This window comes from Heterodontus francisci, chromosome 1 (assembly GCF_036365525.1).
Source record: "Heterodontus francisci isolate sHetFra1 chromosome 1, sHetFra1.hap1, whole genome shotgun sequence".
Taxonomy (NCBI): Eukaryota; Metazoa; Chordata; class Chondrichthyes; order Heterodontiformes; family Heterodontidae; genus Heterodontus; species Heterodontus francisci.
Window position 1 is genome coordinate 20829344 of NC_090371.1, and position 27590 is coordinate 20856933.

Below are 27590 nucleotides of genomic sequence, written 5' to 3' on the forward strand. Positions count from 1 at the left end.
CAGTGAGAAAGGGAAAGACAGAGAGGGAGAGTGTAAGAGAGAAAACAAGAGAGAACAAGAGAGGGAGAGAGAGAGTAAGAGAAAAGGAGAGTGAAGGAGACAGTGAAAGATAGGAATGAGAGAGATAAAGAGAGTGAGAGAGGAAGCAAGAGTGAGACAAGGAGAGAAAGAGAAAGAGTGAGAGACAGATAGGCGAGGGAGAAAGAGAGAGAGAGACACGCACATACAAGCTGGTAATGAATGCCACAACACAATGCAGATTAGTTATTCAAACTGGCTAATTCATACTGATAGGCCAGAGTGCTGAGTTCTCCTGGGACATCAGCATTAGTAAATTCACCTTGGCCTGCCAATAGAATTTATCTTTAAATGTTATCAAGCTCCAAAATTTTGGGATAATTAAACAGACTGCATGATTAGATCACTTTGATTTTTAAAAGAAGCAGAAAAAGAAAGATAGGTTTTTAAAAAAAAAGTTGCTGAACCCAACTGGAGGTCTGGTGAAGATGAAACTCTGGCAGATAATAAATATTTTCTTAGCTCCAGCTGTTTGTCTTGGAGGACTTATCTTCTCCCCATCCTACTAACCCAGTTGTGAACTCAAATCATAAGAACAAACCAAAATTAAATGTCGTGCAGAATCCCCTCTCTACAGTGTGCCTGCCAGAACAGTGAAGGATAACTAGTTTATTTTATATCCTATAAGTTATCTCTATCTTCTCATCCTGTGAATCTCTTCAAAATCTTCACCAAAAGAGTCATCTCCTACCAAACCTCTGCAAATGCCTCAGTTGATCTGGTTGCTAGGCAACATTAGCCTCGGGGAAGTACCGCACACTAATTTTCCAGGAGAAGTGGAACTAAGGACAACCTGCACAGTCTCTGGAATAAAGAGAATGATATTTGTAGGATTGGACATTGCTCAGTATGTTAAACATCAGCCTTTCACCTCTTGAATTGGAATTCAAATCTGTCCCAGACTGCTGATTCAAAACCCTGTTGGCCATGTTACATGAAATGAGTTGGGCAGTTTCAATCGAGTAACCAGGGGCCACAGTACTAACAAGCAATCTCATTTCCTGAAGCTACCAGATAGCTCACAGAAGACCTTCTGAAGCCTGGGCTTTAGAATATTTTCAAAGCAGGGTCGATGCAGCGATACCCTGCAGCTAACCTGGAAGTGATTGACATTCATACTCAGTGGTGGTCATAAATACACCAGTACTAACATAACTCACTTTACTGAGGACAAAATTCATGACAAGAGTAACAAAATGAGACTGGTACCAGCTCCAATATGCATAGAAGAAGATTAATGCGAGAAGAGCAGCTCCCAATGGGCCCAATAAATTCTGACTACATAAAAAGCAAAGTGATGCGCCCTGAAGGTAGAACCATACAATCGAGAAGTCCGCTGGATCGACACCCCATCCACTGGCTTAAATATCCACTCACTCCTCCTTTGTTACACTGTGGTTGTAGTGTGTACTATCTTTGACATTACTTCCCAAACCTGCAACCTCAAATACCTAACAGGCCAAGGGGAGCAAGTGTCCATCACCCCCAAGTCTCCTGCCAAGTCTCACATCAAAGAGATTTGGACATATATTCCTTCATCAACACTTGTCGAAATCCCAGAATTCTCTACTTAACAGCACTATGGGTGTACCTACACCACACGGATTGCAGTGGTTCAACAAGACAGCTCACCACCAACGCCTCAAGGAGCAACTAGCGATGAGCAACAAATGCCAGCCTTGCCAGCAATGCCAACAATCCGAGAATGAATAAGAAGATGCCAGGGTACCTACGGAGAGAGAAGCAGAGTTAATGTTTCAGGTCTGTGACCTTTCATCAGAACTGGCAAAGGTTAGAACTGTAATAGGTTTTAAGCAAATAAAGAGAGGTCGGCGGTGGGTGGGGAGGGGTTGCTGAAAGAGAATAGAATGGAAGATATGTGATAGGACAGAGGGCCGGAGAGATTAACTGACAAGGAGGCCATGGGGCAAAGGCAACACCCGCCCCTGCTCTCATGCCCACATGTCTGTCCTTGGCCTGCCGCAGTGTTCCAGTGAACATCGATGCAAGCTCGAGGAACAACACCTCATTTTCCGATTCGGCACTCTACAGGCTTCTGGACTGAACATTGAGTTCAATAATTTCATAGCATGACTAGCCCCTTTTTATTATCATTTTATTTTATTCTTTCATTTTTTAAACTGGGTTTTTCATGTTTGTGCTTTGGCTAGGGCTGTCCATTATTCTGTCATTAACACTCTCTCTGCACTAATGCTTTGTCTTTCATTACACCACTAACACACTCTCTTTGCCTTTGCCCCATGACCTCCTTGTCAGTTAATCTCTCTGATCCTCTGTGCTATTACAAACCTTCCCTTTTGTTCTCTTGTCACCCCCATTCGGACTTTACTTGCTTAAAACCTATTACATTTATAACCTTTGCCAGTTCTAATGAAAGGTCATAGACCTGAAATGTTAATTCTGATTCTCTCTCCACAGATGCTGCCAGACCTGCTGAGTATTTCCAGCAGTTTCTGTTTATATTTCAGATTTCCAGCATCTGCAGTATTTTGCTTTTATTATTATGCCAAGGTACCTAGTTTGTTGATGTCAGCTGGGGTGCCAGATAAGGCACTTATCTGGGCTTCATTCTGATGATTGGAAGGGTGGGGAAGTCAGCGAGGGTCCCTACCTCAGTTTACTATCTTGCTGAAAAGTTCATGTATACAGATGCTGGGTGAGAACAGGATTGAGGCCAGCTGTGATGGTTTCTCTCTGCACAATTAAATATCAATGTCAGCCATGGCTCAGTGGGTAACAGACTTACTCCCCTGCTAAAAGGTTGTGGGTTCAATTCCCACTCCAGGGACTTAAACACAAAGTCTAATCTGAGGGTATATTGCACTAAGCACTATCTTTCAGATGTGACATTAAATTGAGCTGCCCTCTCAAATACACATAAAAGATGCCTTGGCAAAATCTGAAAAAGAACATGCAAGTTTGCTGTGGTGTCCACGCAAATATTTATCTCTCAAACACCCCCAAAACAGATTATCTGTTCATTAACACATTGCTGTTTGGAGGACTTGCTATGCACAAACTGGTTGCCACATTTCCTGCATTGCGACAGTGACTACACTTCAAAATTGCTTCATTGACTGTAAAGTGCTTTGGAATATCCTGAGGCTGTGGAAGGCAGTATATAAATGCAAGAGGGTCTCTTTCTGCTGAGAAACACTGTCTGAACTCGATTTAAAGAACAGGAACTGCAAATAGGTTACCACAGGATGTGCCCATCGCCCAATGCCTCCTGGCACACCAGGGGGGGTGAGAGATGGAGTGGGTTTTGGGGTTATAAAATGCAACAAAAATGCCAAACTCAATGCTTGTGGCAAGCTACTGTCTTGAAAGCGTTAAATCTCATTACAAAAGTAGTCTTATAAAGATGGAAACTCAACATATTTCCATGAACATAACCTTTTGGCCCCTGCAGTTCCAGTTGCAATTCAAAATAATTAACATAGTGATTGTGTTCATTGATCTGAAGGCGAAGGAGAGAGAGCCAGTAATCACCCTTGACTAGAGGCCTAGTTGAGCGAAAGCCTCTCCTTATTTGGCTCTCAGCTCTCCTGTACCCTTTCAAAATTCAGCACCCAACACAACGTGCACATTTTGTAGATTCCTTCTCCCAATCAATAAAAGAGAATGCACTTCTGGTTTAAAGATACAGAGTATACTTATGAATCATTCATCAAACCTTTGGTAATCAGGACCTTCACTGCCATAGAGAACACACTCCAACTTTGTCTGGGCGCATCTCATTCTCACATAAACAAAATATAGTGCGGAGCAAGAGATGCCAGTGATGTGTATCTGCCTGGGCCAAGGTTCAACCATTAGCATATTGTACCCTATCTCATCGTAAACCTCAGATGCTTCTTTCACCAGATAGCTTTTTTGATATTTTTTCATGGGATGTGAGCATTGTCAGTAGGGTCAGCATTTGTTGTCCATCCCTACTTGCCCTTGAGAAGGTGGTGGTGAACCGCTGCAGTCCATAAGGGGTAGGCATACCCACAGTGCTGTTAGGGAGGGAGTTCCAGGATTTTGGTCCAGTGACAGTGAAAGAACAGCAATATAGTTCTAAGTCAGGATGGCGTGCGACTTGGAGGGGAACTTGCAGATAATGGTGCTCCCATGCATCTGCTGCCCTTGTTCTAGATCAGTGTTGTCCAACCTTTTTGTGTAGCAGGCCACATTACAAATTTTGTTTTACAGAGGGGACAGGTGAGACAATTTTGGAAAGATAAAGGCATTAAAAATCTATCTTACTATTAATAAAAACAACAACAAATGTACGTTTTTGTGAAGAAGTTTTAAATGAGAAGACTAATTTATTGACTTACTCCCGCTTCACTATGTTGGACACTGATTTAGTGAGATACCTGGCATTTCTTTGCTTGCACAAGTAGTCAGTGTTTGCCTGCACACTTGTAGCAGAGTTCTGAATAGATAGCCATCTATCAGGAGTGATCTTGATCACTCTCTCTCCCTCTCTCACTCTCTCTGTCCCCCTCCCCTCTCTCTCTGTCTGCCCCCCTCTCTGTCTACACCCCCTCTCTCTGTCCCCCTTTCTCTGTCTCTCTCTCACTCACTGTGTCCCCCTCTCTCTCTCTGCCCCCTTTTCTCTCTCTCTCTCTCTCTCTCTCACTGTGTCCATCTCTCTCTCGCTATTCCCCCCTCTCGCTGTCCCCCTTTCTCTCTCTCTGTTCTCCTCTCTCTGTTCCCCCTCCCTCTCTCTCTGCCCCCCTCTCTCTCTCTGTCCCCTCTCTCTGTTCGCCCTCTCTCTTTGTCCCCCTCTCTCTCTGTTCCCCTCATTCTCTCTGTTCCCCTCTCTCTCTCTCTGCCCCCTCTCTCTCTCTCTGTCCTCCCTCTCTCTTTGTTCCCCTTTCTCTCTCTCTCCCTGTTCCCCTTTCTCTCTCTCTGTTCCCCTTTCTCTCTCTCTCCCTGTTCCCCTTTCTCTCTCTCTCTCTCTCTCTATGTCCATCTTTCTCTCTGTCTGACAGTTGTAGGGAGAGGGAACACTCAGCAGATGATTGGTCAGTTTTTAAAAAATTCATGCTGTCAGTTTAACAGCTGACAGCTGCTGACATCGGTAACAGCGGTGTCCCAACTTCAGACAGATTCAGGGTTTTTTAAAAGTCCGCCGGAAAACCCCGAGTCTGTCTGAAATTGGGAAATGGCAGTTCCCGATGTCAGTAGCTGTCAGCCATGAAACTGACAGGTGATCTTTTTTAAAAGCCGGTGACAAAGGGAACTTTCTCAAATCTAGTCACAGACCTCTGGCGAGCATGAGGAGCGGCCCCAGGTACTGTTTACATCCACAGGCCGGATGGAAACCTTCGGCGGTGGGATCTTGGCCCATGGGCTGCATGTTGGACAACCCCGTTGTTGCGGTCGAAGGTTTGAAAGGTGTTGTCAAAGGAAGCTTGGTGAGTTGCTGCAGTCCATCTTCTTGATTGTACACACTGCTGTCACTGTGGATTGGTGGTGAAGGGAGTGAATATTGAAGGTGGTGGATGGGGTGAATGTTGTGGATGGGGTGCCAATCATGCAGGCTGCTTTGGCCTGGATGGTGTTGAGCATCTTCAGTGTTGTTGGAGCTGCACCCATCCAGACATGTGGAGAGTATTCCATCACACTCCTGAGTCCTGAGTTGTGCCATGTAGATGGTGGACAGGCACTGGGGAGTCAGGAGGTGAGTTACTCACAGCAGAATTCCTAGCCTTTGACCTGCTCTTAGAGTCATAGAGTTATACAGCACAGAAACAAGCCCTTTGGCCCATCGTATCTGTGCCGGCCATCAAGCACCTATCTATTCTAATCCCATTTTCCAGCACTTGTAGCCACAGTATTTATATGGCTGGTCCAGTTCAGTTTCTGGTCAACGGTAACCCCCAGGATGTTGATGGTGGGGGTTTCAATGATGGTAATGCCGTTGAACATCAAAGGGAAATGGTTAGATTCTCTCTTGTTGGAGATGATCATTACCTGGCACTTGTATGGCATAAATGTTACTTGCTACTTTTCAGCTCAAACCTTAATTTTGTCCAGGTCTTTCTGCATGTGAGCACAGACTGTTTCAGTATCTGAGGAGTCAAGAATGGTATGAACACTGTGCAATCATCAGCAAACATCCATACTTCTGACCTTATGATGGAGGGAAGATCATTGATGAAGCAGCTGAAGATGGCTGGGCCTAGGGCACTACCCTGAGGACCTCCTGCAGTGATGTCCTGGGACTGAATCATTTGGCCTTCAAAAATCACAACCATCTTCCTTTGCGCTAGGTATGACTCCAACCAGTGAAGAGTTTTCCCCCGATTCTCATTGACTTCAATTTTGCTAGGTCTCCTTGATGCCATACTTGGTCAAATGCTGCCTTGATGTCAAGGGCAGTCACTCTCATCTCACCTCTGGAGTTCCACCCTTAGTTCATGTTTGGACCAAAGGCTGTAATGAAGTCAGGAGCTGAGTGGCTCTGGCGGAACCTAAACTGAGCATCAATGAGCAGGTTATTTATGAGTAGGTGCTGCTTGATAGCATTGTGAATGGCACCTACCATCACTTTACTGATGATTGAGAGTAGACTGATGGGTTGGTAATTGGCTGGATTGGATTTGTCCTGCTTTTTGTGGATAGGATAAAGCTGGACAATTTTCCACATTGCTGCCCCTGACATGCTTTCCTGCACTCTTCATTGAACCAGGGTTGATCTCCCAACTTGATAGTAATGGCAGAGTGAGGGATATGTCAGGCCATGAGGTTACAGATTGTGTTTGAATATAATTCTGTTGCTGCTGATGTCCCACAGTGCCTCATGAATGCCCGTTTTCGAGCTGCTAAATCTTTTCTGTATCTATCCCACTTAGCACGATGATAGTGCTGCACAACACGATGGTGGATATCCTCAGTGTGAAGACTGGATTTCATCTCCACAAGGACTATGCGATAGTCACTCTTACCAATACTGTCATGGACAGATGCAACTGTGACAGGTAGCTTGGTGAGGGTGAAGTCAAACAGGTTTTTCCCTCTTTTTGGTTTTCTTACCACCTGCCGCAGGCCCAGTCTGGGAGTTATGTCCTTCAGAACTCGGCCAGCTTGGTCAGTAGAGGGGCTACTGAACCACTCTTGGTGATGAGATTGAAGTGCTCCACCCAGAGTACATTTTACCTGCTACCCTCAGTGCTTATTCCAAGTAGTTTTCAACATGGAGATGCACTGGTTCATCAGCTGAGGGAGGGTAGTAGCTGGTAATCAGCAGGAGGTTTCCTTGCTCATGTCTGACCTGATGCCATGAGACTTCATGAGGTCCAGAGTCAATGTTGAGGACACCAAGGGCCACTCCCTGCCGATTTGTACTGCCACTTCTGGTGGGATTGGACATACCCATGGAAGATGATGGAGGCATCTGGTATAAAAAACAGAAAGTGCTGGAAATAAACAGCAGGTCAGGCAGCATCTGTGGAGAGAGAAACAGAGCTAATGGGCTGGATTTTGTGCTAGAGGCAGGGCTTCCAGCACTGGGCCGAAAAGGCGGGGCGATCCACGCCTCTGTCTTTTCGTGCCTCCCCCCACAGAGCGATCCTCCAGTCTTTTTAAATCAAAGTTTCAGAAGGCTGGACCCCCGTCCCTTTAAAGCCTTTAAAGGGATGGGGTTCCCACCTCCAAGAGGCTGCCCGTCAATCAGAGGGCTGGCAGCTCAGCAGTATCGGCAGCGCCACTGGGAATGGTGACCACTGCAGGTACTGCAGAGGCCTCAGATCCAGGCCCAACGCTGGAACCCTGGAACAGAGGTAGGTGAGGCAGGGTCACTGGGGACTTTCTGATGGCCCTGGGGAAGGGGTGTGGGTGGTGTTTATGCAGTCCAATGAGTGGGGGTGGCGGGGGGGTGCCCGTGGGCAGTAAAGTTGTTCCCAGTGAGGGATTGCCCACAAAGGAGGGACCCCCCACCCCTCCAAGCCCACAGGGAGGATGCCTGCGGCACAGGCCCCTCCCACCGCTGGTAAGATCCGAGCAACAGTGGGAAGAGGCCCTTAATTGGCCATCGTCAGCCTATCCCTCCCCCGGGAAGATTGATGGACGATGGGCCCTCTGCCCCGCCGCGGTGCTCCCTGCCCACCCCTGCCTCAGGGGGCTTCACAAAATTCCAGCCAACATTTCAGGTCTGTGACCTTTTATCAGAAGAGATCAAAGACCCTTGTCTCTTCATGGATGCTTTGAAGACCTCTCGAAAGCGTTTCTACTGTCTCCTGGGAGTCTCCTGTCACAACCAAGTTCTGAGTAGAACTGTTGCTTCGGGAGTCTGGCGTCAGGCATGCGAATGACATATCCTGCCCAGCGGAGCTGGTTTTGCGTGATTACCGCCATGATGTTGGGCAGGTTCACTTGGGAGAGGACTACGAACCGTAGTAGAGATGCAGATATTCTAGGTGTTTGAAGCACATTTGGATGCTAGGATAGAAGTGGAAGTCTGGAATTCTTTACTCTTAAAAGAATGTGGTTCCTGAGACAATTGGATCTTTCAATACTAAGATTGATAGATTTTTATTAGGTGAGGGAATTAAGGTACATGGAGCTAAGGTGATGGAGTTGAAGTACATCAGCCCTGATCTAATACAATGGTGGAGCAGGTTCAATGGGCTGAATTGCACCGAATTATATAGAACACACAGCACAGAAATAGGCCAATAGACCCAACTAGTCTGTGCTGGCATTTACTCCACACAATACTCCTCCCATTCCATCTAACTCATCTCAGTCATTCAGTAGATCTTTTATTCACTTTTCTCTCATTTAGTCGACAAGTTTCCTTTTGAAAGCATCTATTTGCTTCAACCACTTCCTGTCGTAGCGAGTTCTTCTTTCGAAGCAGTGTCTGAGTAATGAAATTTCTCCTGATCTTCCTATTGGATTTTTAGTAATAGGCCAGTCCTGTTCTTGTGGAAGAATTTGGGTATTGGGGCATGACGCTTGCTTGGTTAAATGGTCTTATATTATCCTTAGCTCTTCCAGTGTTCTAAACCTGGTTGACATATGTGGACATATCAAGTGGGATAGAATCAAGATTGGGTGTGGTGACCCTTGCGATGTGATAGGCTGGAGGGCGACTGATGACCCGGTTAACTACAGGTCATTGTGAATCAATGCCTTAATTTGAAGAGCAGGGATCAAAATCGATGTGAAAAATATAACCATTCTGCATTTAATGCAGTTACACCCATATCTCCCCTCCCAGTTCCACCAGTTGAACACATTTTGGATCGCCTTAGAATCAAACAGTACAGAGGTAGGCCATTTCACAGAATTACAGAATTGTTACAGTACAGAAGGAGACCATTCAGCCCATTGTGTCTGCACCAGCTCTCCAAATGAGCAATTCACATAGTGCCATTCTGACGTCTTCTCCCCATAACTCTGTAGATTCTTCCTTTTCAAATAACAGTCTAATCATGATAGAATTCTTCATTAAGTTGAAGAGTGAGAGAGTTGATTCCGAGACTAGGGTCCTGAATCTAAATAAAGGAAACTATGAAGGTATGAGGCACGAATTGGCTATGATAGATTGGGGAACGTTATTTAAAGGGTTGACAGTGGATAGGCAATGGCAAGCATTTAAAGAGCGCATGGATAAATTACAACAATTGTTCACTCCTGTCTGGCGCAAAAATAAAACAGGAAGGGTGGCTCAACCGTGGCTTACAAAAGAAACTAGGGATAGTATAAGATCCAAGGAGGAGAAATATAAAATAGCTAGAACAAGCAGCAAACCTGAGGACTGGGAGCAGTTTAGAATTCAACAAAGGAGGACAAAGGGATTGATTAAGAAGGGGAAAATAAAGTATGAGAGTAATCTTGCAGAGAACATAAAAACTGACTGTAAAAGCTTCTATAGATATGTAAAGAGAAAAAGATTAGTGAAGACAAATGTGGGTCCCTTACAGTCAGAAACGGGGGAATTTATAATAGGGAACAAAGAAATGGCAGACCAATTAAATGCATACATTGGTTCTGTCTTCACAAAGGAGGACACAAATTACCTCCCAGAAATGTTGGGGAATATAGGGTCTAGTGAGAAGGTGGAACTGTATGAAATCAGTATTAGTAGGGAAATGGTGTTAGGGAAATTGATGGGATTGAAGGCCGATAAATCCCCCGGGCCTGATAATCTACATTGCAGAATACTTAAGGAAGTGGCCCTTGAAATTGTAGATGCATTGCTGGTCATTTTTCAAAATTCTATAGACGCTGGAACAGTTCCAACGGATTGGAGAGTAGCCCCAAATGTAACCCCAAAATTTAAAAAGAGGAGGCAGAGAGAAAACAGGGAGTTATAGACCCATTAGTCTGGCATCAGTCGTGGGGAAAATGCTAGAGTCCATTATAAAAGATGTAATAGCAGAGCATTTGGAAAACAATGACATGATCAGACAAAGTCAACATGGATTTACAAAAGGGAAATCATGCTTGACAAATATACTGGAATATTTTGAGGATGTAGCTAGTAGAATAGATAACGGAGAACCAGGGGATGTGGTGTATTTGGACTTTCAGAACGCTTTCGATAAGGTCCCACATAAGCGATTAGTGTGCAAAATTAAAGCACATGGGATTGGGGGTAAGGTACTGACATGGATAGAGAACTGGTTGGCAGACAGGAAACAAAGAGTAGGAATAAATGGGTCTTTTTCCGAGTGGTAGGCAGTGACTAGTGGGGTACCACAGGGATCGGTGCTAGGACCCCAGCTATTCACAATATATATTAATGACATAGATGATGAAATTAAATGTAATATATCCAAGTTTGCAGATGGCACAAAGCTGGGTGGGAGGGTAAGCTGTGAGGAGGATGCAGAGAAGCTCCAATATGATTTGGACAGGTTGAGTGAGTGGGCAAATACATGGCAGATACAGTATAATGTGGATAAATATGAGGTTATCCACTTTGGTGGCAAAAACAGAAAGGTAGATTATTATCTGAATGGTGATAGATTGGGAAAGGGGGAGGTGCAGTGACACCTGGGTATCCTTGTGCACCAGTTGCTGAAAGTAAGCATGAAGGTGCAGCAGGCAGTTAAGAAGGCAAATGGTATGTTGGCCTTCATAGCGAGAGGATTTGAATACAGGAGCAAGGATGTCTTGCTGCAATTATACAAGGCCTTGGTGAGACCACATCTGGAGTATTGTGTGCAGTTTAGGTCTCCTTATCTGAGGAAGGATGTTCTTGCTATGGAGGGAGTGCAGCGAAGGTTCACCAGATTGATTCCTGGGATAGCAGGACTGACGTATGAAGAAAGATCGGGTCAATTAGGCTTGTATTCGCTAGAGTATAGAAAAATGACAGGGGATCTCATAGAAACCTACAAAATTCTAACAGGATTGGACAGACTAGATGCAGGAAGGATGTTCCCGATGGTGGGGAGTCCAGGATGAGGAGTCACAATCTAAGGATAAGGGGTAAGCCATTTAGGACTGAGATGAGGAGGGATTTCTTCACCGAGAGAGTGGTGAACCTGTGGAATTCTCTATCACAGAAAGCAGTTGAGGTCAAATCATTAAATATATTCAAGAAAGAGTTAGATATAGTTCTTAGGGCTAAAGGGATCAAGGGATACGGGGAGAAAGCGAGAACAGGGTACTGAGTTTGGATGATCAGCCATGATTGTATTGAATGGCGGTGCAGGCTCGAAGGGCTGAATGGCCTGCTCCTGCTCCTATTTTTCTATGTTTCTATGTTTCTATTGAATGCTTCGATTGAATCTGCCTCTGCCACATTCTCAGGCAGTGCATTCCAGATCCGAACCACTCACTGTGTAAAAATGTTTTTTCTCATGTCCCCATTGCTTATTTTGCCAATTACTTTAATTTTGTGCCCTCTCGTTCTTCATCCTTTCATGAATGGGTACAGTTTCTCCATATCCACTCTGTTCAGACCGCTCATGATTTTGAACACCTGTATCAAATTTCCTCTCAGCCTTCTTTTCTCCAAGGAAAACATTCCTAACTTCTCCAATTTATCTTTATAAATGAAGTTCCTCATCCCTGGAATCATTCTCGTGAATCTTTTCTGCACTCTCTCCAATGCCTTCACATCTTTCCTAAAGTGCGGTGCCCAGAACTGGTCACAATACTCCAGCTGAGTTTGAACCAGTGTTTTATACAAGTTTAACATAACTTCATTGCTCTTGTACTCTATGCCCCTATTAATAAAGCCCAGGATACTGTAAGCTTTATTAACTGTTCTCTCAATCTGTCCTGCCACCTTCAATGATTTATGCACATATACACCCAGGTCCCTCTGCTCCTGCACCCCCTATAGAATTGTACCCTTTATTTTATATTGTCTTTCCATGTTCTTCCTACCAAAATGAATCACTTCACATTTCTCCGCATTGAACTTCACCTGCTACTTGTCCACCCATTCGACCAACTTGTATATATTCTTTTGAAGTTCTACACTATCCTCCTCACAGTTCACTTCCAAGTTTTGTATCATCTGCAAATTTTGAAATTATGCCCTGTACACCAAGGTCTTGGTCATTAATATATATCTGGTACAGCAAGGGTCCCAACACTGACCCCTGGGGAACTCCACTACAAACCTTCCTCCAGTTCGAAAAACATCCATTAACCACTACTCTCTCTTTTCCATTACTCAGCCAATTTCATATCCATGTTGCTATGTCCCTTTTCTTACATGAGCTATAACTTTGCTCTCAAGTCTGTTGTGCATCACTGTATCAAATGCTTTTTGGAAGTCCATGTACACCACATCAACAGCATTATCCTCATCAACCCTCTCTGTTACCTCTTCAAAAACTCCAGCAAATTAGTTAAACATGATTTTCCCTTGACAAATCTGTGCTGGCTTTCCTCAATTAATCCACATTTGTCCATATGACTATTAATGTTGTCCCGAATTATTGTTTCTAGAAGTTTCCCTGCCACTGAAGTTAAACTGACTAGCTTGTAGTTAGAGGCCTGCTACCCGACCCGAACCCGACGGGAACCGACGACTTGTGTCGGGTTCGGGTCGGGTCGGGCCCATCTTCAGGGTACGGCTTTCGGGCTCGGGTCGGGTGGGGTCGAGTCAGGTCGGGTCGGGTCAGGCCGGACACACACATGGTAAGTGCTCTGCTGGTAAGTATTGAAATTAAAAAACTTACCTGAGCTGAGAGTCCGGGACGAAACTGAGTGCACAGTGAGCGAGTGACATCATCCCGCATGCGCTGCAGCTTCTTACAGTTTCGGTGTCAGGAAGGTAAGTAAACGAATGGTCGGCTTGGACTCGGGTTGGGTCGGGTTGAGCCGGGTCGGGCTCGGGTCCGCTGTGGTTCGGTCGGGTTTGGGTCGGGTTCTTTTTTCCCGACCTGAGCAGGCCTCTGCCTGTAGTTACTGGGCTTATCTTTAGAGCCTTTTTTGAACAAGGGTGTAATGTTTGCAATTCTCCAGTCCTTTGGCACCACCCCTGAGTCTGAGACTGGAAAATGATGGCCAGTGCCTCAGCAATTTCCAGTCTTACATCCCTCAGTATCCTTGGATGCATCTCATCCGGTCCTCGTGCCTTAATCAACTTTAATTTTTGACAGCCTAACCAATACCTGCACCTTATCAATTTTAAACCCTTCAAATGTCTGAATTACCTCCTTTTTCACTGTGATGGGTAGCATCTTCTTCCTTGGTAAAAACAGATGCAAAGTATTCATTTAATACCTCAGCCATGCCCCTGCCTCCATGCGTAAATCCCCTTTTTGGTCCCTACTCAGCTCCACTCCTCCTTTTACCACCCTTGTACTATTTATATGGCTATAGAAGACTTTGGGATTCCCTTTTGGATTAGCTGCCAGTCTATTTTCACAATCATTTTGCCCATCGTGCCTGTGTCAGCTCTTTGAAAGTGCTTTCAATTAGTCCCATTTCCTTGCAATTTCCACATAGCTCAGCAATTTTTTTTCTTTTCCTGCATTTATGCAATTCCCTTTTGAAAGTTACTATTGAATCTGCTTCCACCACCCTTTCAGGCAGTGCACTCGAGATCACAACAACTCACTGATTAGAAAACACTTCTCTGGTTCTTTTGTTATTTACCTTAAATCTGTGTCCTCTGGTTGCTGACACTCGTGCCAATGGAAACAGTTTCTCCATATTTACTCAATCAAAACCCATCATAATTTTCCATGTATTTTTGTGATTATTGCTCGGCCCCAGCTGGAGTATGATGTTCATTTCTGGGCACCACAACTTGGGAAGGATGGGAAGGCTTTGGAGATGGTGCCGAAGAGATTTACTTGAATGTTTCCAGGGATGAATGTTTACAGTTAAATGGATAGACTAGCGTAGCTGGGGCTCTCCTTACAGCAGAGGGGAGATTTGATAGAGATGTTTAAAATCATGAAGGGTTTAGATAGAAGTAAAGAGAAACTATTTTTAATAGCTGAAGGGTCAATAACCAGAGGACACAGATAAAAGAACCAGAAGTGACATGAGAAAAACATTTTTATGCAACGAGTGGTTAGGATTTGGAATGTCTGATAGGGTGGTGGATACAGATTCAATAGTAACCTTCAGAAGGGAATTGGGTAAGTACTTGAAGAGATAAAGTAATTCCAAGGATATGGGGGAAGAGTGGGGGAGTGAGACCAGCGGGATTGCTCTTTGAAAGAGCCAGCGCAGATTCGATGGACTGAATGGCCTCCTTATGTACTGTACTATTCTATGATTCTAATTCAGTTCCTTTTAATCTGACACTTCACTGAACCACATCTGGACAGGTGAGATATTATAGTTGAATGAGCCACTCAGAGTTGACTGCTTTGCTGGTGATTGCCAGATTACCAGTCCTTTGGCACATTTATGTTTAACACAGGAACATAGGAGCAGGAGTAGGCCATTCAGCCCATTGAGCCTGCCCGCCATTCAATAAGATCATGGCTGATCATCCACTTCAATGCCTTTTTCCAACACTATCCTTATATCCCGTCATTGGTATTAAGAAATTTGTTAATCTCTGCTTTTAAACAAACTCAATGACTGAGCTTCCACAGCCCTCTGGGGTAGAGAATTCCAAAGATTCACAACTCTCTGAGTAAAGAAATCTCTCCTTGTCTCTGTCCTAAGTGGCTTCCCCCTTATTTTGAAGTTGTGTCCCCTGGTTCTAGACTCCCCAACCAGGGGAAACATCTTAGCTGCGTCCACCTTGTCTATCCCTTTAGGTATATTGTAAGTTTCAATGAGATCACCTCTCATTCTTCGAAACTTTAGAGAATAAAGGCCCAGTTTCCCCAATCTCTCTTCATAGGACTGTCCTGCCATCCCGGGATCAAGTCTGGTGAACCTTCATTGCAATTCCTCTATGGCAATAATATCCTTCCTAAGGTAAAAGGACCAAAATTGCACACCGTACTCCAAGTGCGGCCTAACCAAGGTTCTATACAATTGAAGCAAGACTTCACTACTCCAATACTCAAATCCTCTCCAGATAAAGGCTAACATACCATTAGCCTTATTAATTACTTGCTGCACCTGCGTGTAAGCTTTCATTGACTTATTGACAAGGACACCCGGATCCCTTTGTATATCTACATGTTCTAATCTCTTACCATTTAAGAAATACTCTGCACATCTATTCCTCCTACCAAAGTGGATAACCTCACATTTTTCCACATTATATTCCATCTGCTACATTCTTGCCCACTCACTAAGTCTGTCCAAATCCCCTTGAAGCCACTTTGCATCTTCCTCACAACACACATTCCCACCTAGTTTTGTGTCATCTGCGAACTTGGAAATGCTACATTTGGTCCCCACATCCAAATCATTGATATATATTGTGAACAGCTGGGGCCCAAGCACTGATCCCTGCAGTACCCCACTAGTCACAGCCTGCCAATGCGTGAATGACCCGCTTATTCCTACTCTGCTTTCTGCCTGGTAACCAATCCTCATGCCAGTATATTACCTCCTATCCCATGTGCTTTAATTTTGCTAACCAACCGCCTGTGGGGGAGAAATGCTTTGGTTGTTACCTTCAATAGCTTGGCATGCAGGAGCAGAGTGTAGGCGGCCTCTGTGAAATTCTCATAGAAGATGTGCAAATCTCGAAGTTTATACAAGTAGCTGAGAGAGAGGGAGGCAAAAAGGAGAAAACTGGTCAGACGGTCAGTCGCTTACACTGGGTAAGAAAGATTTGCATTTATATAGCGCTTTTCGTGACCTCAGAACATCTGAAGTGCTTCACAGCCAATGAAATACTTTTTGAACTGTAGTCACAGCAAGTTCCCAAATACAGCAATGTGATAAGGACCTGTATTTGTAAATCTGTATTTAGTGACATCGGTTGAGGGATAAATATTGCCCAGGACACCAGGGTAAACTGCCCTGTTCTTCTTCAAAATAGTGCCGCAGAATTTTTTACAACCATCTGAGAGAGCAGACAGGATTTCGGTTGAACATCACATCTGAAAGGCCGCACCTCTGGCAATGCAGCACTGTCTCATACTGCACTGGGACTGTCAGCCTAAATTTTTGCATTCAAGTCCCCAAATTAGCACTTAAACCCACAACCTTCTGAAGAAGAAACAAGTTGCTATCCTTTGAGTCATGGCTAACACACAGCTAAGTGTAATATAATATCTTTGGGCAAACAGGTATCGCATGTAAGTACTGTATTTTTGAGAAACAAAGAAATACTTAATAAGCCCGAACATTTATTCCTGCCTTCTCACTATATCCCTCCTCTCTTCGGAAGTACATCTAGTTGCATTTTGCAGCCTTATATACGTGGCCATTTTGTGAGGCGAGAGGTGGAGATTGGGTCATTCCTAACCCCTGCCTAACCAAAGAACACTTTGTGACAATTGTCCTAAAACTGCCCTTCACAACTCTGAAATGTACCCTTTATCTTGCCCTGCTGTTCAGGGGAATCTGCAAATTCTTGTTCTCGGTTTATCTTCTCTACCCTAAATATGTTACACACCTCAACAAATCTCCCTCTGAGATTCTCTTTTCAAATCTGGAAAAGTTCACTCTCTAAGCTCACCCTGCGGACTAGCCACTGCAGTGAGGTACCAAAGGGTTAACAGTGCCTATCGATCTGCGACCCATTATGAATGAGTGTATTCAGGAGAGGACACTCTCCTGAAAAGAAGAAAAGAAACCGGTATTTTTTAATGACAGAATCTCCTGTTTATCAGTAATGTTGTAGCAGTGTCACCGCAAGCATCAGTTTGGTAATATAATCAAACACATGAGAGACTGTAATTGTAGGATGTCCTTGGTAAATGCCCGTGGGTTCTCATTAACATCATAAAATCCTTTAGATGTCACAATATGAATTCTAATTCACTGACAGTGCACAAGTTTCTGCCAGCGACCTGCAGTAGTCAGCAAACAAAATCAAAGAGTGACCTTCCCCAGTTAATTGTTTGTTCTGACAGTCAACATGAGTAATCAGTCAATTTTGTGTTAGCAGATGTTTAACACAATTGCTGTTACTAATGAAATTAAAACCATAGTGATGTTCAGTTTGATGAAAAGCAGGGCTTCAGGAGATCAGCATCATGTTGAACTGACTAAAGGCAACTTACTGCATCTGAGGGATCTCTCTCTCTTTTTCTCTTTCTCTCTTAGGAAGAATAAGCCTCAAGAATGTTACGCACTTTTAAAAAGGAAACTCATCCCAATAAGCCTTTCATTTTCCCCTATTTTAAGAAAGCAGACTGTCAAACCTCTCATTATAAATGTGTCAACTATGGCTGTGTGGTTGCAACTTCGCCCCTGAGTCAAAAGGTTGTAGATTCAAGCCCCACTTGTAAAGAGTTAAGCATATAATTTAGGCTGATGTATCAGTGCAGTACTGAGGAAGTGTCACACTGTCAGAGGTGTTGCCTTTCAGATGGGACTTTAAACTAAGGCCCTGTCTGCCCTTTCAGGTGGATATAAAAGATCCCATGGAAGAGCAAGGACGTTCTCCCCAGCGTCCTGGCTAAAATTTATCAACCCAAATTCAGTAAAGAAAACAGATTATCTGGTGACTATCATATTGCTGTTTGTGGGAGCTTTCTCTGTACAAATTGGCTGCCGCGTTTCCTACATTACGACAGAGACTACACTTCGAAAGTACTTAATTGGCTATAAAGTGCTTCAGGATGTTATGCAATGCAAATCTTTTATTGGCTGTTGTTGAGGGACAACTCTTTGGAGGTTGGCATCTCATCAGAGCTGGACATTCTTCATCTGGGAGCCTTGAAGATGAGTGTTGGAAAGTTATCTTACCATGGGGGAATGGGTGGTGGAAGAGGGATGGTGGGGTGAGTGCCAAGGTAGATAATGTCTTCATGCAACACAATCATGTGCTGAGCAGCCATTCTGTTTCAAGTTCTCACTAGGTTCAACAAACTGCTGTGAATAGTTTGTTAAATTTAATTTTTTAATTATTTTAATAGCTGTTTCAGGGTTAGATGCTCATCAGCTTAAATGCTTATGAGGGGAGACCTCAACTTTGTGCAATTGTGTAAAATGGATAGTGAGCAGGGGAGATGGTAAGTAGACTGCCAACATCCTATCACCCACTTTACACTATCGTAAAGTCAAGGTCTACCTCCATGGACTAAGTTTTTCTTTCACTTTGAAAGATGAGTGGGAATACAAGGTTTTCATATAGAAACATAGGAGCTGGAGTAGGCAATTCTGCCCTTCGAGACTGCTAGGAACATAGGGCATAGGAACAAGAGCTTTTGTTTTAAATTCATTCCTGGGACATGGGTGTCACTGGCAAGGCCAGCATTTAATGCCCATCCTTAATTTCCCTTGAGAAGGTAATGGTGAGTCACCTCTTGAACTACCACTGAACTCCTTCATTGGTGTGTAGGACACAGGAACAGGAACAAAAAGAAAATAACAATTCCACTTATCTTATTTTTATTCATGGGATGTGGGTGTGCCACTGGCAAGACCAGCATTTATTGCCCATCCTAATTGCCCTTCAAAACGCACATATCAAAGTGCTTTCAGCCAATGAAGTACTTCTGAAGTGTGCTCACTGCTGTAATGAGTCCAATATCTTATTAATGGGAATTTCCAGTAAATGCTGAAGATTTGTTGAGTTAATTGAGAATCTTGTTGAAGTCCCACTCCAGAGACTTGAGCACAAAATCCAGGCTGACACTCCCATTGCATGACTGAGGGAGTGCTGCATTCTTAGAGGTGCATCTTTTGGATGCCGTCTGCCCTCTCAGGTGGGCCTAAAAGATCCCACTATTGCAAAGAAGAGCAGGGGAGTTCTTCTGCAGTGTCCTGGCCAATGTTTATCTCTCAACCAACATCACAAAAAAAAAACTGATTGTCTGGTCTTTGTCATATTGCTGTTTGTGGGAGCTTGCTTTGTACAAATTACAAACATACGAATTAGGAACAGGAGTAGGCCATTCAGCCCCTTTGAGCCTGCTCTGCCATTTAATAATATTATTGCTGATCTGACTGTGGTCTCAACTCCACTTTCCCACCTAGCCCCGATACGCTTTGACTCCCTTGTTAGTCAAGAATGTATCTACCTCTGCCTTAAAAATATTCTATGATCCTGCCTCCACCACTGTCTGGGGAAGAGAGTTCCAAAGACTCACAACCCTCTGAGAGAAAAAAATTCTCATCATCTCCATCTTAAATGTGCAACCCCTTATTTTTAAACTGTGTTTAACTGTAGTTCTAGTCTTTCTCACAAATTAGCTGTCGCGTTTCCTACATTACAACAGTGACTACACTTCATTGACTTTAAACTGCCTTGATGAAATGTTTTAGAAAATTGTAAATCCTTTCTTTCTTTCTTGGGCTCTTCAACTAATTCTGCAATTAAATTGTAGAGTTGCTGTTATGTATCGTCCTGCAATGGGCTGATACCCACATTGTTCAGAAACCTGCTCCATTTATATCAGAGGGCTGGTTATAAACGCCATTGGCAATGGTGAAATATACATGCAGAGTTGCATTATTAATTTCCTCACTGTTTCCTGCATTGCCCCTAATTTTAATTTTATGCCCCCTTGTTCTCGGCACCCCCAGCAGAGGAAATATCTTCTCCCTAACTATCTTTTAATCATCTTAAAACACCTCAATTAAGTTAACACCTCAATCTTCTGTACCGGAGGGAATGCAAGCCTAATCTCTGCTAGCTGCTGCAGGAACACATCCCAACCATGTTACTGGACCAAAATGACACGGGTCCATACAGTCCAGTAACTCAAAAATGGGTTATTGTTGGATAGAGAATTCGGCACACCTGTGGTCTAGCAAAATGTCACCCTGCAACATGCCTATATTTTTCTCATTGGTAGTGCTGTGTTTTTGGCTCTGCAAGAAAATTCATCTCCTGAGGTGATACTATATGTTGCCAGAGGCTTAAGTACAAAATCATTTATATTATTACATAGAATGTGGAGCATAGAAACAGGCCATTAGGCCTAGCCAGTTCATGCTGGTATTTATGGTCTATTAAAGCCTTCTCCCATCATTCCTCATCTAACTTGAGAAGCTTAACCCTCTATTCCCTTTTCCCCCACATGCCAATCTAGCTTCCCCTAAAATATATCTATCCCATTCATTTCACCGACTAAAAAAAAACTACCACTCCTTGTGGTAGTGAGTTTCAAATTCCTTTTTTTTTTCGTTCATGGGATGTGGGTGTCGCTGGCTAGACCAGCATTTATTGCCCATCCCTAATTGCCCTTGAGAAGGTGGTAGTGAGCTGCCTTCTTGAACTATTGCAGTCGTTGTAAGGTAGGTACACTCGCAGTGCTGTTAGGGAGGGAGTTCCAGGATTTTGAAACAGTGACAGCGAAGGAATGGCAATATCGTTCCAAGTCAGGATGGTGTGTGGCTTGGAGGGAACCTGCAGGTGGTGCTGTTCCCATGCATCTGCTGCCCTTGTTCTTCTGGGTGGTAGAGGTCGCAGGTTCGGAAGGTGATGTCGAAGGAGCCTTGGTGAGTTGCTGCAGTGCATCTTGTAGCTGGTACACACTGCTACCACAATGCGTTGGTGGTGGAGGGAGTGAATGTTGAAGGTGGTGGATGGGGTGCCAATCAAGCGGGCTGCTTTGTCCTGGATGGTGTTGTGCTTCTTGAGTGCTGTTGGAGCTGCGCCCATCCAGACAAATGGAGAGTATTCCATCACACTCCTGACTTGTACCTTGTAGATGGTGGATGGGCATTGCAGAGTCAGGAGATGAGATACTCGCCACAGAATCCCCAGCCTTTGACCTGCTCTTGTAGCCACAACATTTATGTGGCTGGTCCAGTTCAGTTTCTGGTCAACGGTAACCCCCAGAATGTTGATAGCGGGGGATTCAGTGATCGTAATGCCCTTGAACATCAAGGGGAGATGGTTAGATTCTCTCTCATTTGAGTTGGTCATTGCCTGGCACTTGTGTGGTGCGAATGTTACTTGCCACTTATCAGCCCAAGCCTGGTCTTGCTGCATATGGACATGGGCTGCTTCACTATCGAGGAGTCGCAAATGATGCTGCACATTGTACAATCATCCGTGGACATCCCCACTTCTGACCTTACGATGGAGGGAAGATCATTGATGAAGCAACTGAAGATGTTTGGGCCTAGGACACTACCCACTACCCTGAGGAACTCCTGCAGTGATGTCCTGGGACTGAGATGATTGACCTCCAACAACCACAACCATTACCATCTTCCTTTGAGCTAGGTATGACTCCAACCAGCAGAGAGTTTTCCCTCTGATTCCCATTGACTCCAGTTTTGCTAGGGCTCTTTGATGCCATACTTGGTCAAATGCTGCCTGGATGTCAAGGGTAGTCACTCTCACCTCACCTCTGGAGTTCAGCTTTTTTGTCCATATTTGAACCAAGTCTGTAATGAGGTCAGGAGCTGAGTGGCTCTGGCAGAACCCAAACTATCGTCATTGAGCAGCTTATTGCTGAGCAAGTGCCGCTTGATAGCATTGTCGATGTCACCTTCCTTCAGCCATGATCTAGCTGAATGGCAGGCTCGAGGGGCCAAATGGCCTACTCCTGCTCGAATGTTCCTAGGCATGAAACTGTAGGTTGCTTAATCCTGAGGCTAACAGAAGCCTCACCACTCTCTGGGTAAAGAAGCTTTTTCTGAATTTCCTATTTAATTTCTTGGTGACTTTCTTATATTGATGGCCTCTGGAAGTGGAAACACATGCCTCTCTTTCTCTGTCTGTCTCTGTCTACTCTTTAAAAACCTATAATTTTAAAGAACTTACTGTCTCAGTACTTTAACACAAGATGTAGCATGAGGCAATTCCATGAACAGAGGCTAATATTAGCCTCAGGATTAAACGACCTCCAATTCCATGCCTAGGAACATAGGAGCAGGACTTTGCTATTCGGCCCTTGAGCCTGTTTCACCATCAACTTGATCATGGCTGATCTTCTACCTTACATCATTTTTCACTACTATCCCCATCTCCCTTGATGCCTTTAACATCTAGAAATTTATCGATCTCTGTCTTGATCATACTAGTGACTGAGCCTCCACAACCCTCTGCGGCAGAGAATTCCAAAGATTCACCACCCTCTGAGTGAAGAAATTCCTCACAGTTCTAAATGGCCACCTCTTATTCTGGGACTGTGTCCCCTGGTTCTAAATTCCCCCCCAGCCAGAGGAAACATCCTTCCTTCCTGCATCTACCTTCTTGAGCCCTGTATGTTTCAATGAGATCCACCTCTCATTCTTCTAAACTTTGGAGAATACAGGTCCAGTTTCCTCAATCTCTCCTTTTAAGACAATCCCACCATCCCAGGGATTAGTCTGGTGAACCTTCCTTCGGTATGTAGACCAAAACTGTACACAATACTGTGGTCTCCACCCTGCAGCCCCCAGGCCACACATGCCAGGAGCTGAAAAGTTGGCTAGAAGAGGCCAAATAAGCTGAGTTTTCATTTATTTTTTAAGCCTGTTTGTGGGGCAGGTGGGGAAGGTGTGCTTTTCAGGGCCACCCAAGGAAATCTGGAGTTTTCCTCGTCCTCAATTCTCCATTTCCCCAGTTCCTGTCCCCTCTGAACATACATTTCCTCTCAACACTTACCTGACTGCCTTCAATCGTTCTTGTGGTTCCCGCGGCAATGGCCAAATGGCACCCAGATTTCCCCCTCCCCTGCCACCGCCCCTCCACCTTCCCCACTTCTCTCCTCCGAGGCACCCACTCGCCACTGCCTCCGGTCCCCCTCCCGTCCCACCCCCTTCCTTGTCTCTACTTGCTTCCTTTAAAATCAGTAGATTGCCTTCTGTTGAGATGAGGGTGGAGAACATTAGATGACTGAAATGTAAAACATGTAAATCCCCAGAGAGTCTCATGCATGTGAGAGTCTATGTAAATCTAAAAAAAAAAAATCATAATTGTAAATTTTCACTAACCATCTGGTGCTAAAGGTGCAGCTATTGCCTCATTATCTTCTGCTAGTACAGCTTGCCAATACTCTCTGCTCGTTGGAAAGTAACAAAATACCTAGTATGAGGGATATGAGCCAAAAGTCTCCAGTGTCTTCCTCACCAAATCCAGATAGACATCTAGCTGAATTCCCGATCCTAATCCTATGGAGAGGGGCACAAGATTCCCTGAACCACCAACTAGCAAACAAGGGTTCACCGCCTCTTTTTAGGAAAGAGTCAAATAAACATATTTGAAGTAGAGAAAGGTATGTGATTAAGGGGAGAGAGTGAAGCAGTGTGGTTAGATAGTCTGGCAGATAGCTGGGGCAGAATGATAGGCTGAAAGATCTCCTTCTCTGCCATTGACATATTTTTCTTTAATATTCAATCTGAATCATTGGCAAGGCCATAATTTTCCCTTGAGAAGGTGGTGATGAGCCTTGCTGTTGGGCCGCTGCAGTCCGTGTGGTGTCGCTGCACCCACAGTGCTGTTAGGGAGGGAATTCCAGGATTTTGACCTAGTGACAGTGAAGGAACGGCGATATATTTCCAAGTCAGGATGTTGTGTGGCTTGGAGGGGAAATTTCAGTTGGTGGTGCTCCCATGAGTCTGCTGCCCTTGTTCTTCTAGGTGGTAGAGGTTGCGGGTTTGGAAGGTGCTGTCGAAGGAGGGCTTGGCGAGTTGTTGCAGTGCATCTTGTAGATGATTCACACTGCTGCCACTGTGCGCTGGTGGTGGAGGGAGTGGATGTTGAAGGTGGTGGATGGGGTGCCAGCCAAGCAGGCTGCTTTGTCCTGGATGGTATCGAACTTCTTGGGTGTTGTTGGAGCTGCACAGCAACAAGTGGAGAGTATTCCTTGTAGATGGTGGACAGGCATTGGGGAGCCAGGATATGAGGAAACATTTCCTCAGGTTTAATGTCATTGGTCACTCCCATAAATGGACCTTGCGCCATTCTCATCTGGAGTGAAGTTTACTACCCAAACAACAGCATGACCATAGCATTGTAAGAGTAGATATCATGTGCTAATACAGGATTTCTCCTCAGTTTATGGAGAAACATAAAAGTGCTATCAAGATGACACAGAGCCTTTGAACAAATAAAGTACTTCACGTGAATGGACAGTACACAATTATCACAATGAGAATATATATTCTCCTACAATTCCTGACTTAATGTAAATGCAAAAAGAAAGATGCGTGACTTCACCTCTCACCCCTCTGTAACCTCCTTCAGCACCCCAACCCTCCAAGACATCTGCGCTCCTCCAATGATGGCCTCGTACACGTCTCAATTTTAATTGCTTCACCACTGGTGGCCATGACTTCAGCTACTTCGACCCTAAATTCTGGAATTCCCTCCCTAAACATCTTGGAAGGGAACTTGCAGGTGGTGGTATTCCCAAGCATCTGCTGCCCTTGATTACTAATGTTCCTGCCAGTGGACATGATTTTGCCTTAAATACTTGATAATTTTGAAATCTTCAGTGCAGCCTCCGGTGTTTGAATATTCCCTATATTTATTGATGATCAAAATCAGACACAGTGATCAAGGTGACCTCTGGCCCAAGTTTTGCACAATTGTCGCATGATATTCTCTAAATTACACTTTACTATTTAAGTACCATGTTCAGTCCCTAGTCTGTGCTGACTGATGGATAGAGATGGGGCACTAGCATTAGCCTCAGGGTCTGTTGGGCAAGGAAGAGGAAAAATCAGTAATATACCCATGCTCTGAGATCCTTTTAGAGATACCTGTTGGAAAGGAAACATGTGCGAATGTCAAATGAGAACAGCATTAACTCTAATGTAGTTAAATAGCTCGCCAATACTCAATGTCTGGGAATACACAATGACAACATGCATTTATATAAAGTCTTTAACTGAGTGAAATGTCCTAAGGCACTTCACAGGAGTGTAATCAGACAATAATTGACTCTGGTCCTCACCAGTCTGAGGACTGGTGACCAAAAGCTTGGCCAAAGAGGTAGGTTTTAAGGAGGGTCTGAAAGGAGGAGAGAGGGCGATAGAGAGGCGGAGAGGTTTAGTGAGAGAATTCCAGCATTTAGGGCCCAGGCAGGTGAGGGCATGACTGCCAATGGCGGAGCGATGAAAATTGGGGCTGCAGAAGAGGCTAGAGTTGGAGGAACACAGATTCTCGGAGGGTTGTTGGGCCAGTGTAGGTGACAGATTTAGAGACAGGTGAGATCATGGTGGGATTTGAAAACAAAAATGAAAATGTTAAATTCGAGGCAATGGTGGAATGAGTGCCTTCTTTGGCAAGTAACGGGGGGGGGGTGGGGGTGGGGGTCAGTAACTCTTGCAGTGAGAAAACCAGAGGGGGAGGTTTTTCCAAGATCTGGCTGTGGACAGATTTCAAATGCAATGGTCTCCAGCTCGTTTGGTTTCTGCTTAGTTCCACACTGACACATGTTGCCAGTTAATCCTTCTTAAATTTTATCTCGGTGAAGATATTATCTTATAGTTGTAGGGATCAGTTTGACGCTGCTTGTGCCCCATGTAGTATTCATAGCTGCATCAAGGTCTCTACTGACGAGAAAGAGCAGTGGCATCTATTTAATAAAGCCTATTGGAACAGTGACAGCAGTGTGTAGCATTTACAAAATGCACTGCAGCAACTTGCCGAGGCTCCTTCTACAAAAAACCCGCGACCTCTACCACCAGATACATGACAACACAATCACCTGCAAGTTCTCCTCCAAGCCACACACCATCCTGACTTGGAACTATATCGCCGTTCCTTCACTGTCACTGGGTCAAAATCCTGGAACTCCCTTCCTAACAGCAGTGTGGGTGTACCTACCTCACATGGACTGCAGTGGTTCAAGAAGGCGGCTCACCACCACCTTCTCAAGGGCAATTAGGGATGGGCAATAAATGCTGGCCTAGCCAACCATGCTCACATCTCATGAATGAATAAAATAATGTTAGCTTCCACAACCCAGGATGCACTGAATGCACCATTTATCCTGCAATTCAAAACAAAAACCACAGAGCTGAGTTGACTCCACACTGCTGCCCTTTTCTCCAATTTCATCTTCTTCACATTTTGGATAAGTTCACCTGTCTTCTGTCCTTTTTGATGCAAGGTAATCACCATGAAGTTGACTGCTTCTTTGCTGTTAATTAGGAGCTCCTTCCCCCCATTTGAGCAGCGGTTGAGCAGAGCCGAAAATAACACCCGTTCTCAGTCAGACCTTACGGCATGCACTTCCTCCACGGTCCAGTCATGCAGATCAGGAAAGCGCTGGGTTCAATCCCTGCATCTATGTTGAGTGACCCAGAATTAATCCTGCCTTGAAGCTGGGAGATCAGATCCAGAATGGACCATGCATTAGCTATGGTGCCTTGGATCTTTTCCTGTCTGCAGGTGAGTTTTATCAACCAGTTGTCCAATTCCTAATTTCTATCCAACAATTGCCACTGAAGAGTGTGTGTGTGTGTGTGTGTGTGTGGACAGGATGCAACTCATCTGTGATGTCCCCCATGCCAATGCCCACTATCTTGGCTAGCTTGGATCAGGAGGGGAAGGGGAAAATTGCTGAAGGAGGTGGGGTGGGTTTTAGGAGAAATGTAGAGCAACACACAAGGGAGGGTTGGGTCATGCTGCAGCACAGGGTAACACAGTTGGCATCTGTGATATTTCCCTCACATGTTTAAATCCAGTTGGTTATGCCACCTTGGGTATTAAGGAAAAGCCACCTGCTTCTCCACAGGGAATGGAGGAAATCACACTATGGGAAGGAAGTAGATTTCAAACACCTTGGAACCTTGCACTGGGAGGCCAGGGCACAATAATATTTCAATGTTTTCTTTTCAATTTATACTGCCCTTCTACTGAAGGTGTTGCCTCTTCCTGGTACGGAGTTGCACTAGAAGCTGGCACGTGGCCATTCTTTGTATGTAAAGATTGTTGATGGACGATTTTACCATGAGGTGATGGTATAAAAGCAAGAACAGTGATCCTAGCTCAGTCTTAACCCAGCTGATCTTTTTTTAAATTATTCATTCTCAGGATTGTGGCATTTATTACCCATTGTGATACAACTCTGAGGGGATTGAAGAGTCAA

At 44.5% G+C, this 27590-nt stretch overlaps 1 protein-coding gene across 2 annotated transcripts in view; it reads right to left on the minus strand.

Moving 5' to 3' along the window:
• LOC137368229 (dedicator of cytokinesis protein 2-like) overlaps positions 1-27590 on the minus strand; it is a 1222644-nt gene that overhangs the window by 126828 nt on the left and 1068226 nt on the right. For both annotated transcript variants that reach the window (XM_068028710.1, XM_068028709.1), the window contains exon 37: positions 16107-16197. In XM_068028710.1, the coding sequence (XP_067884811.1) occupies positions 16107-16197 (91 nt within the window). The remainder of the gene's footprint in view (positions 1-16106; positions 16198-27590) is intronic.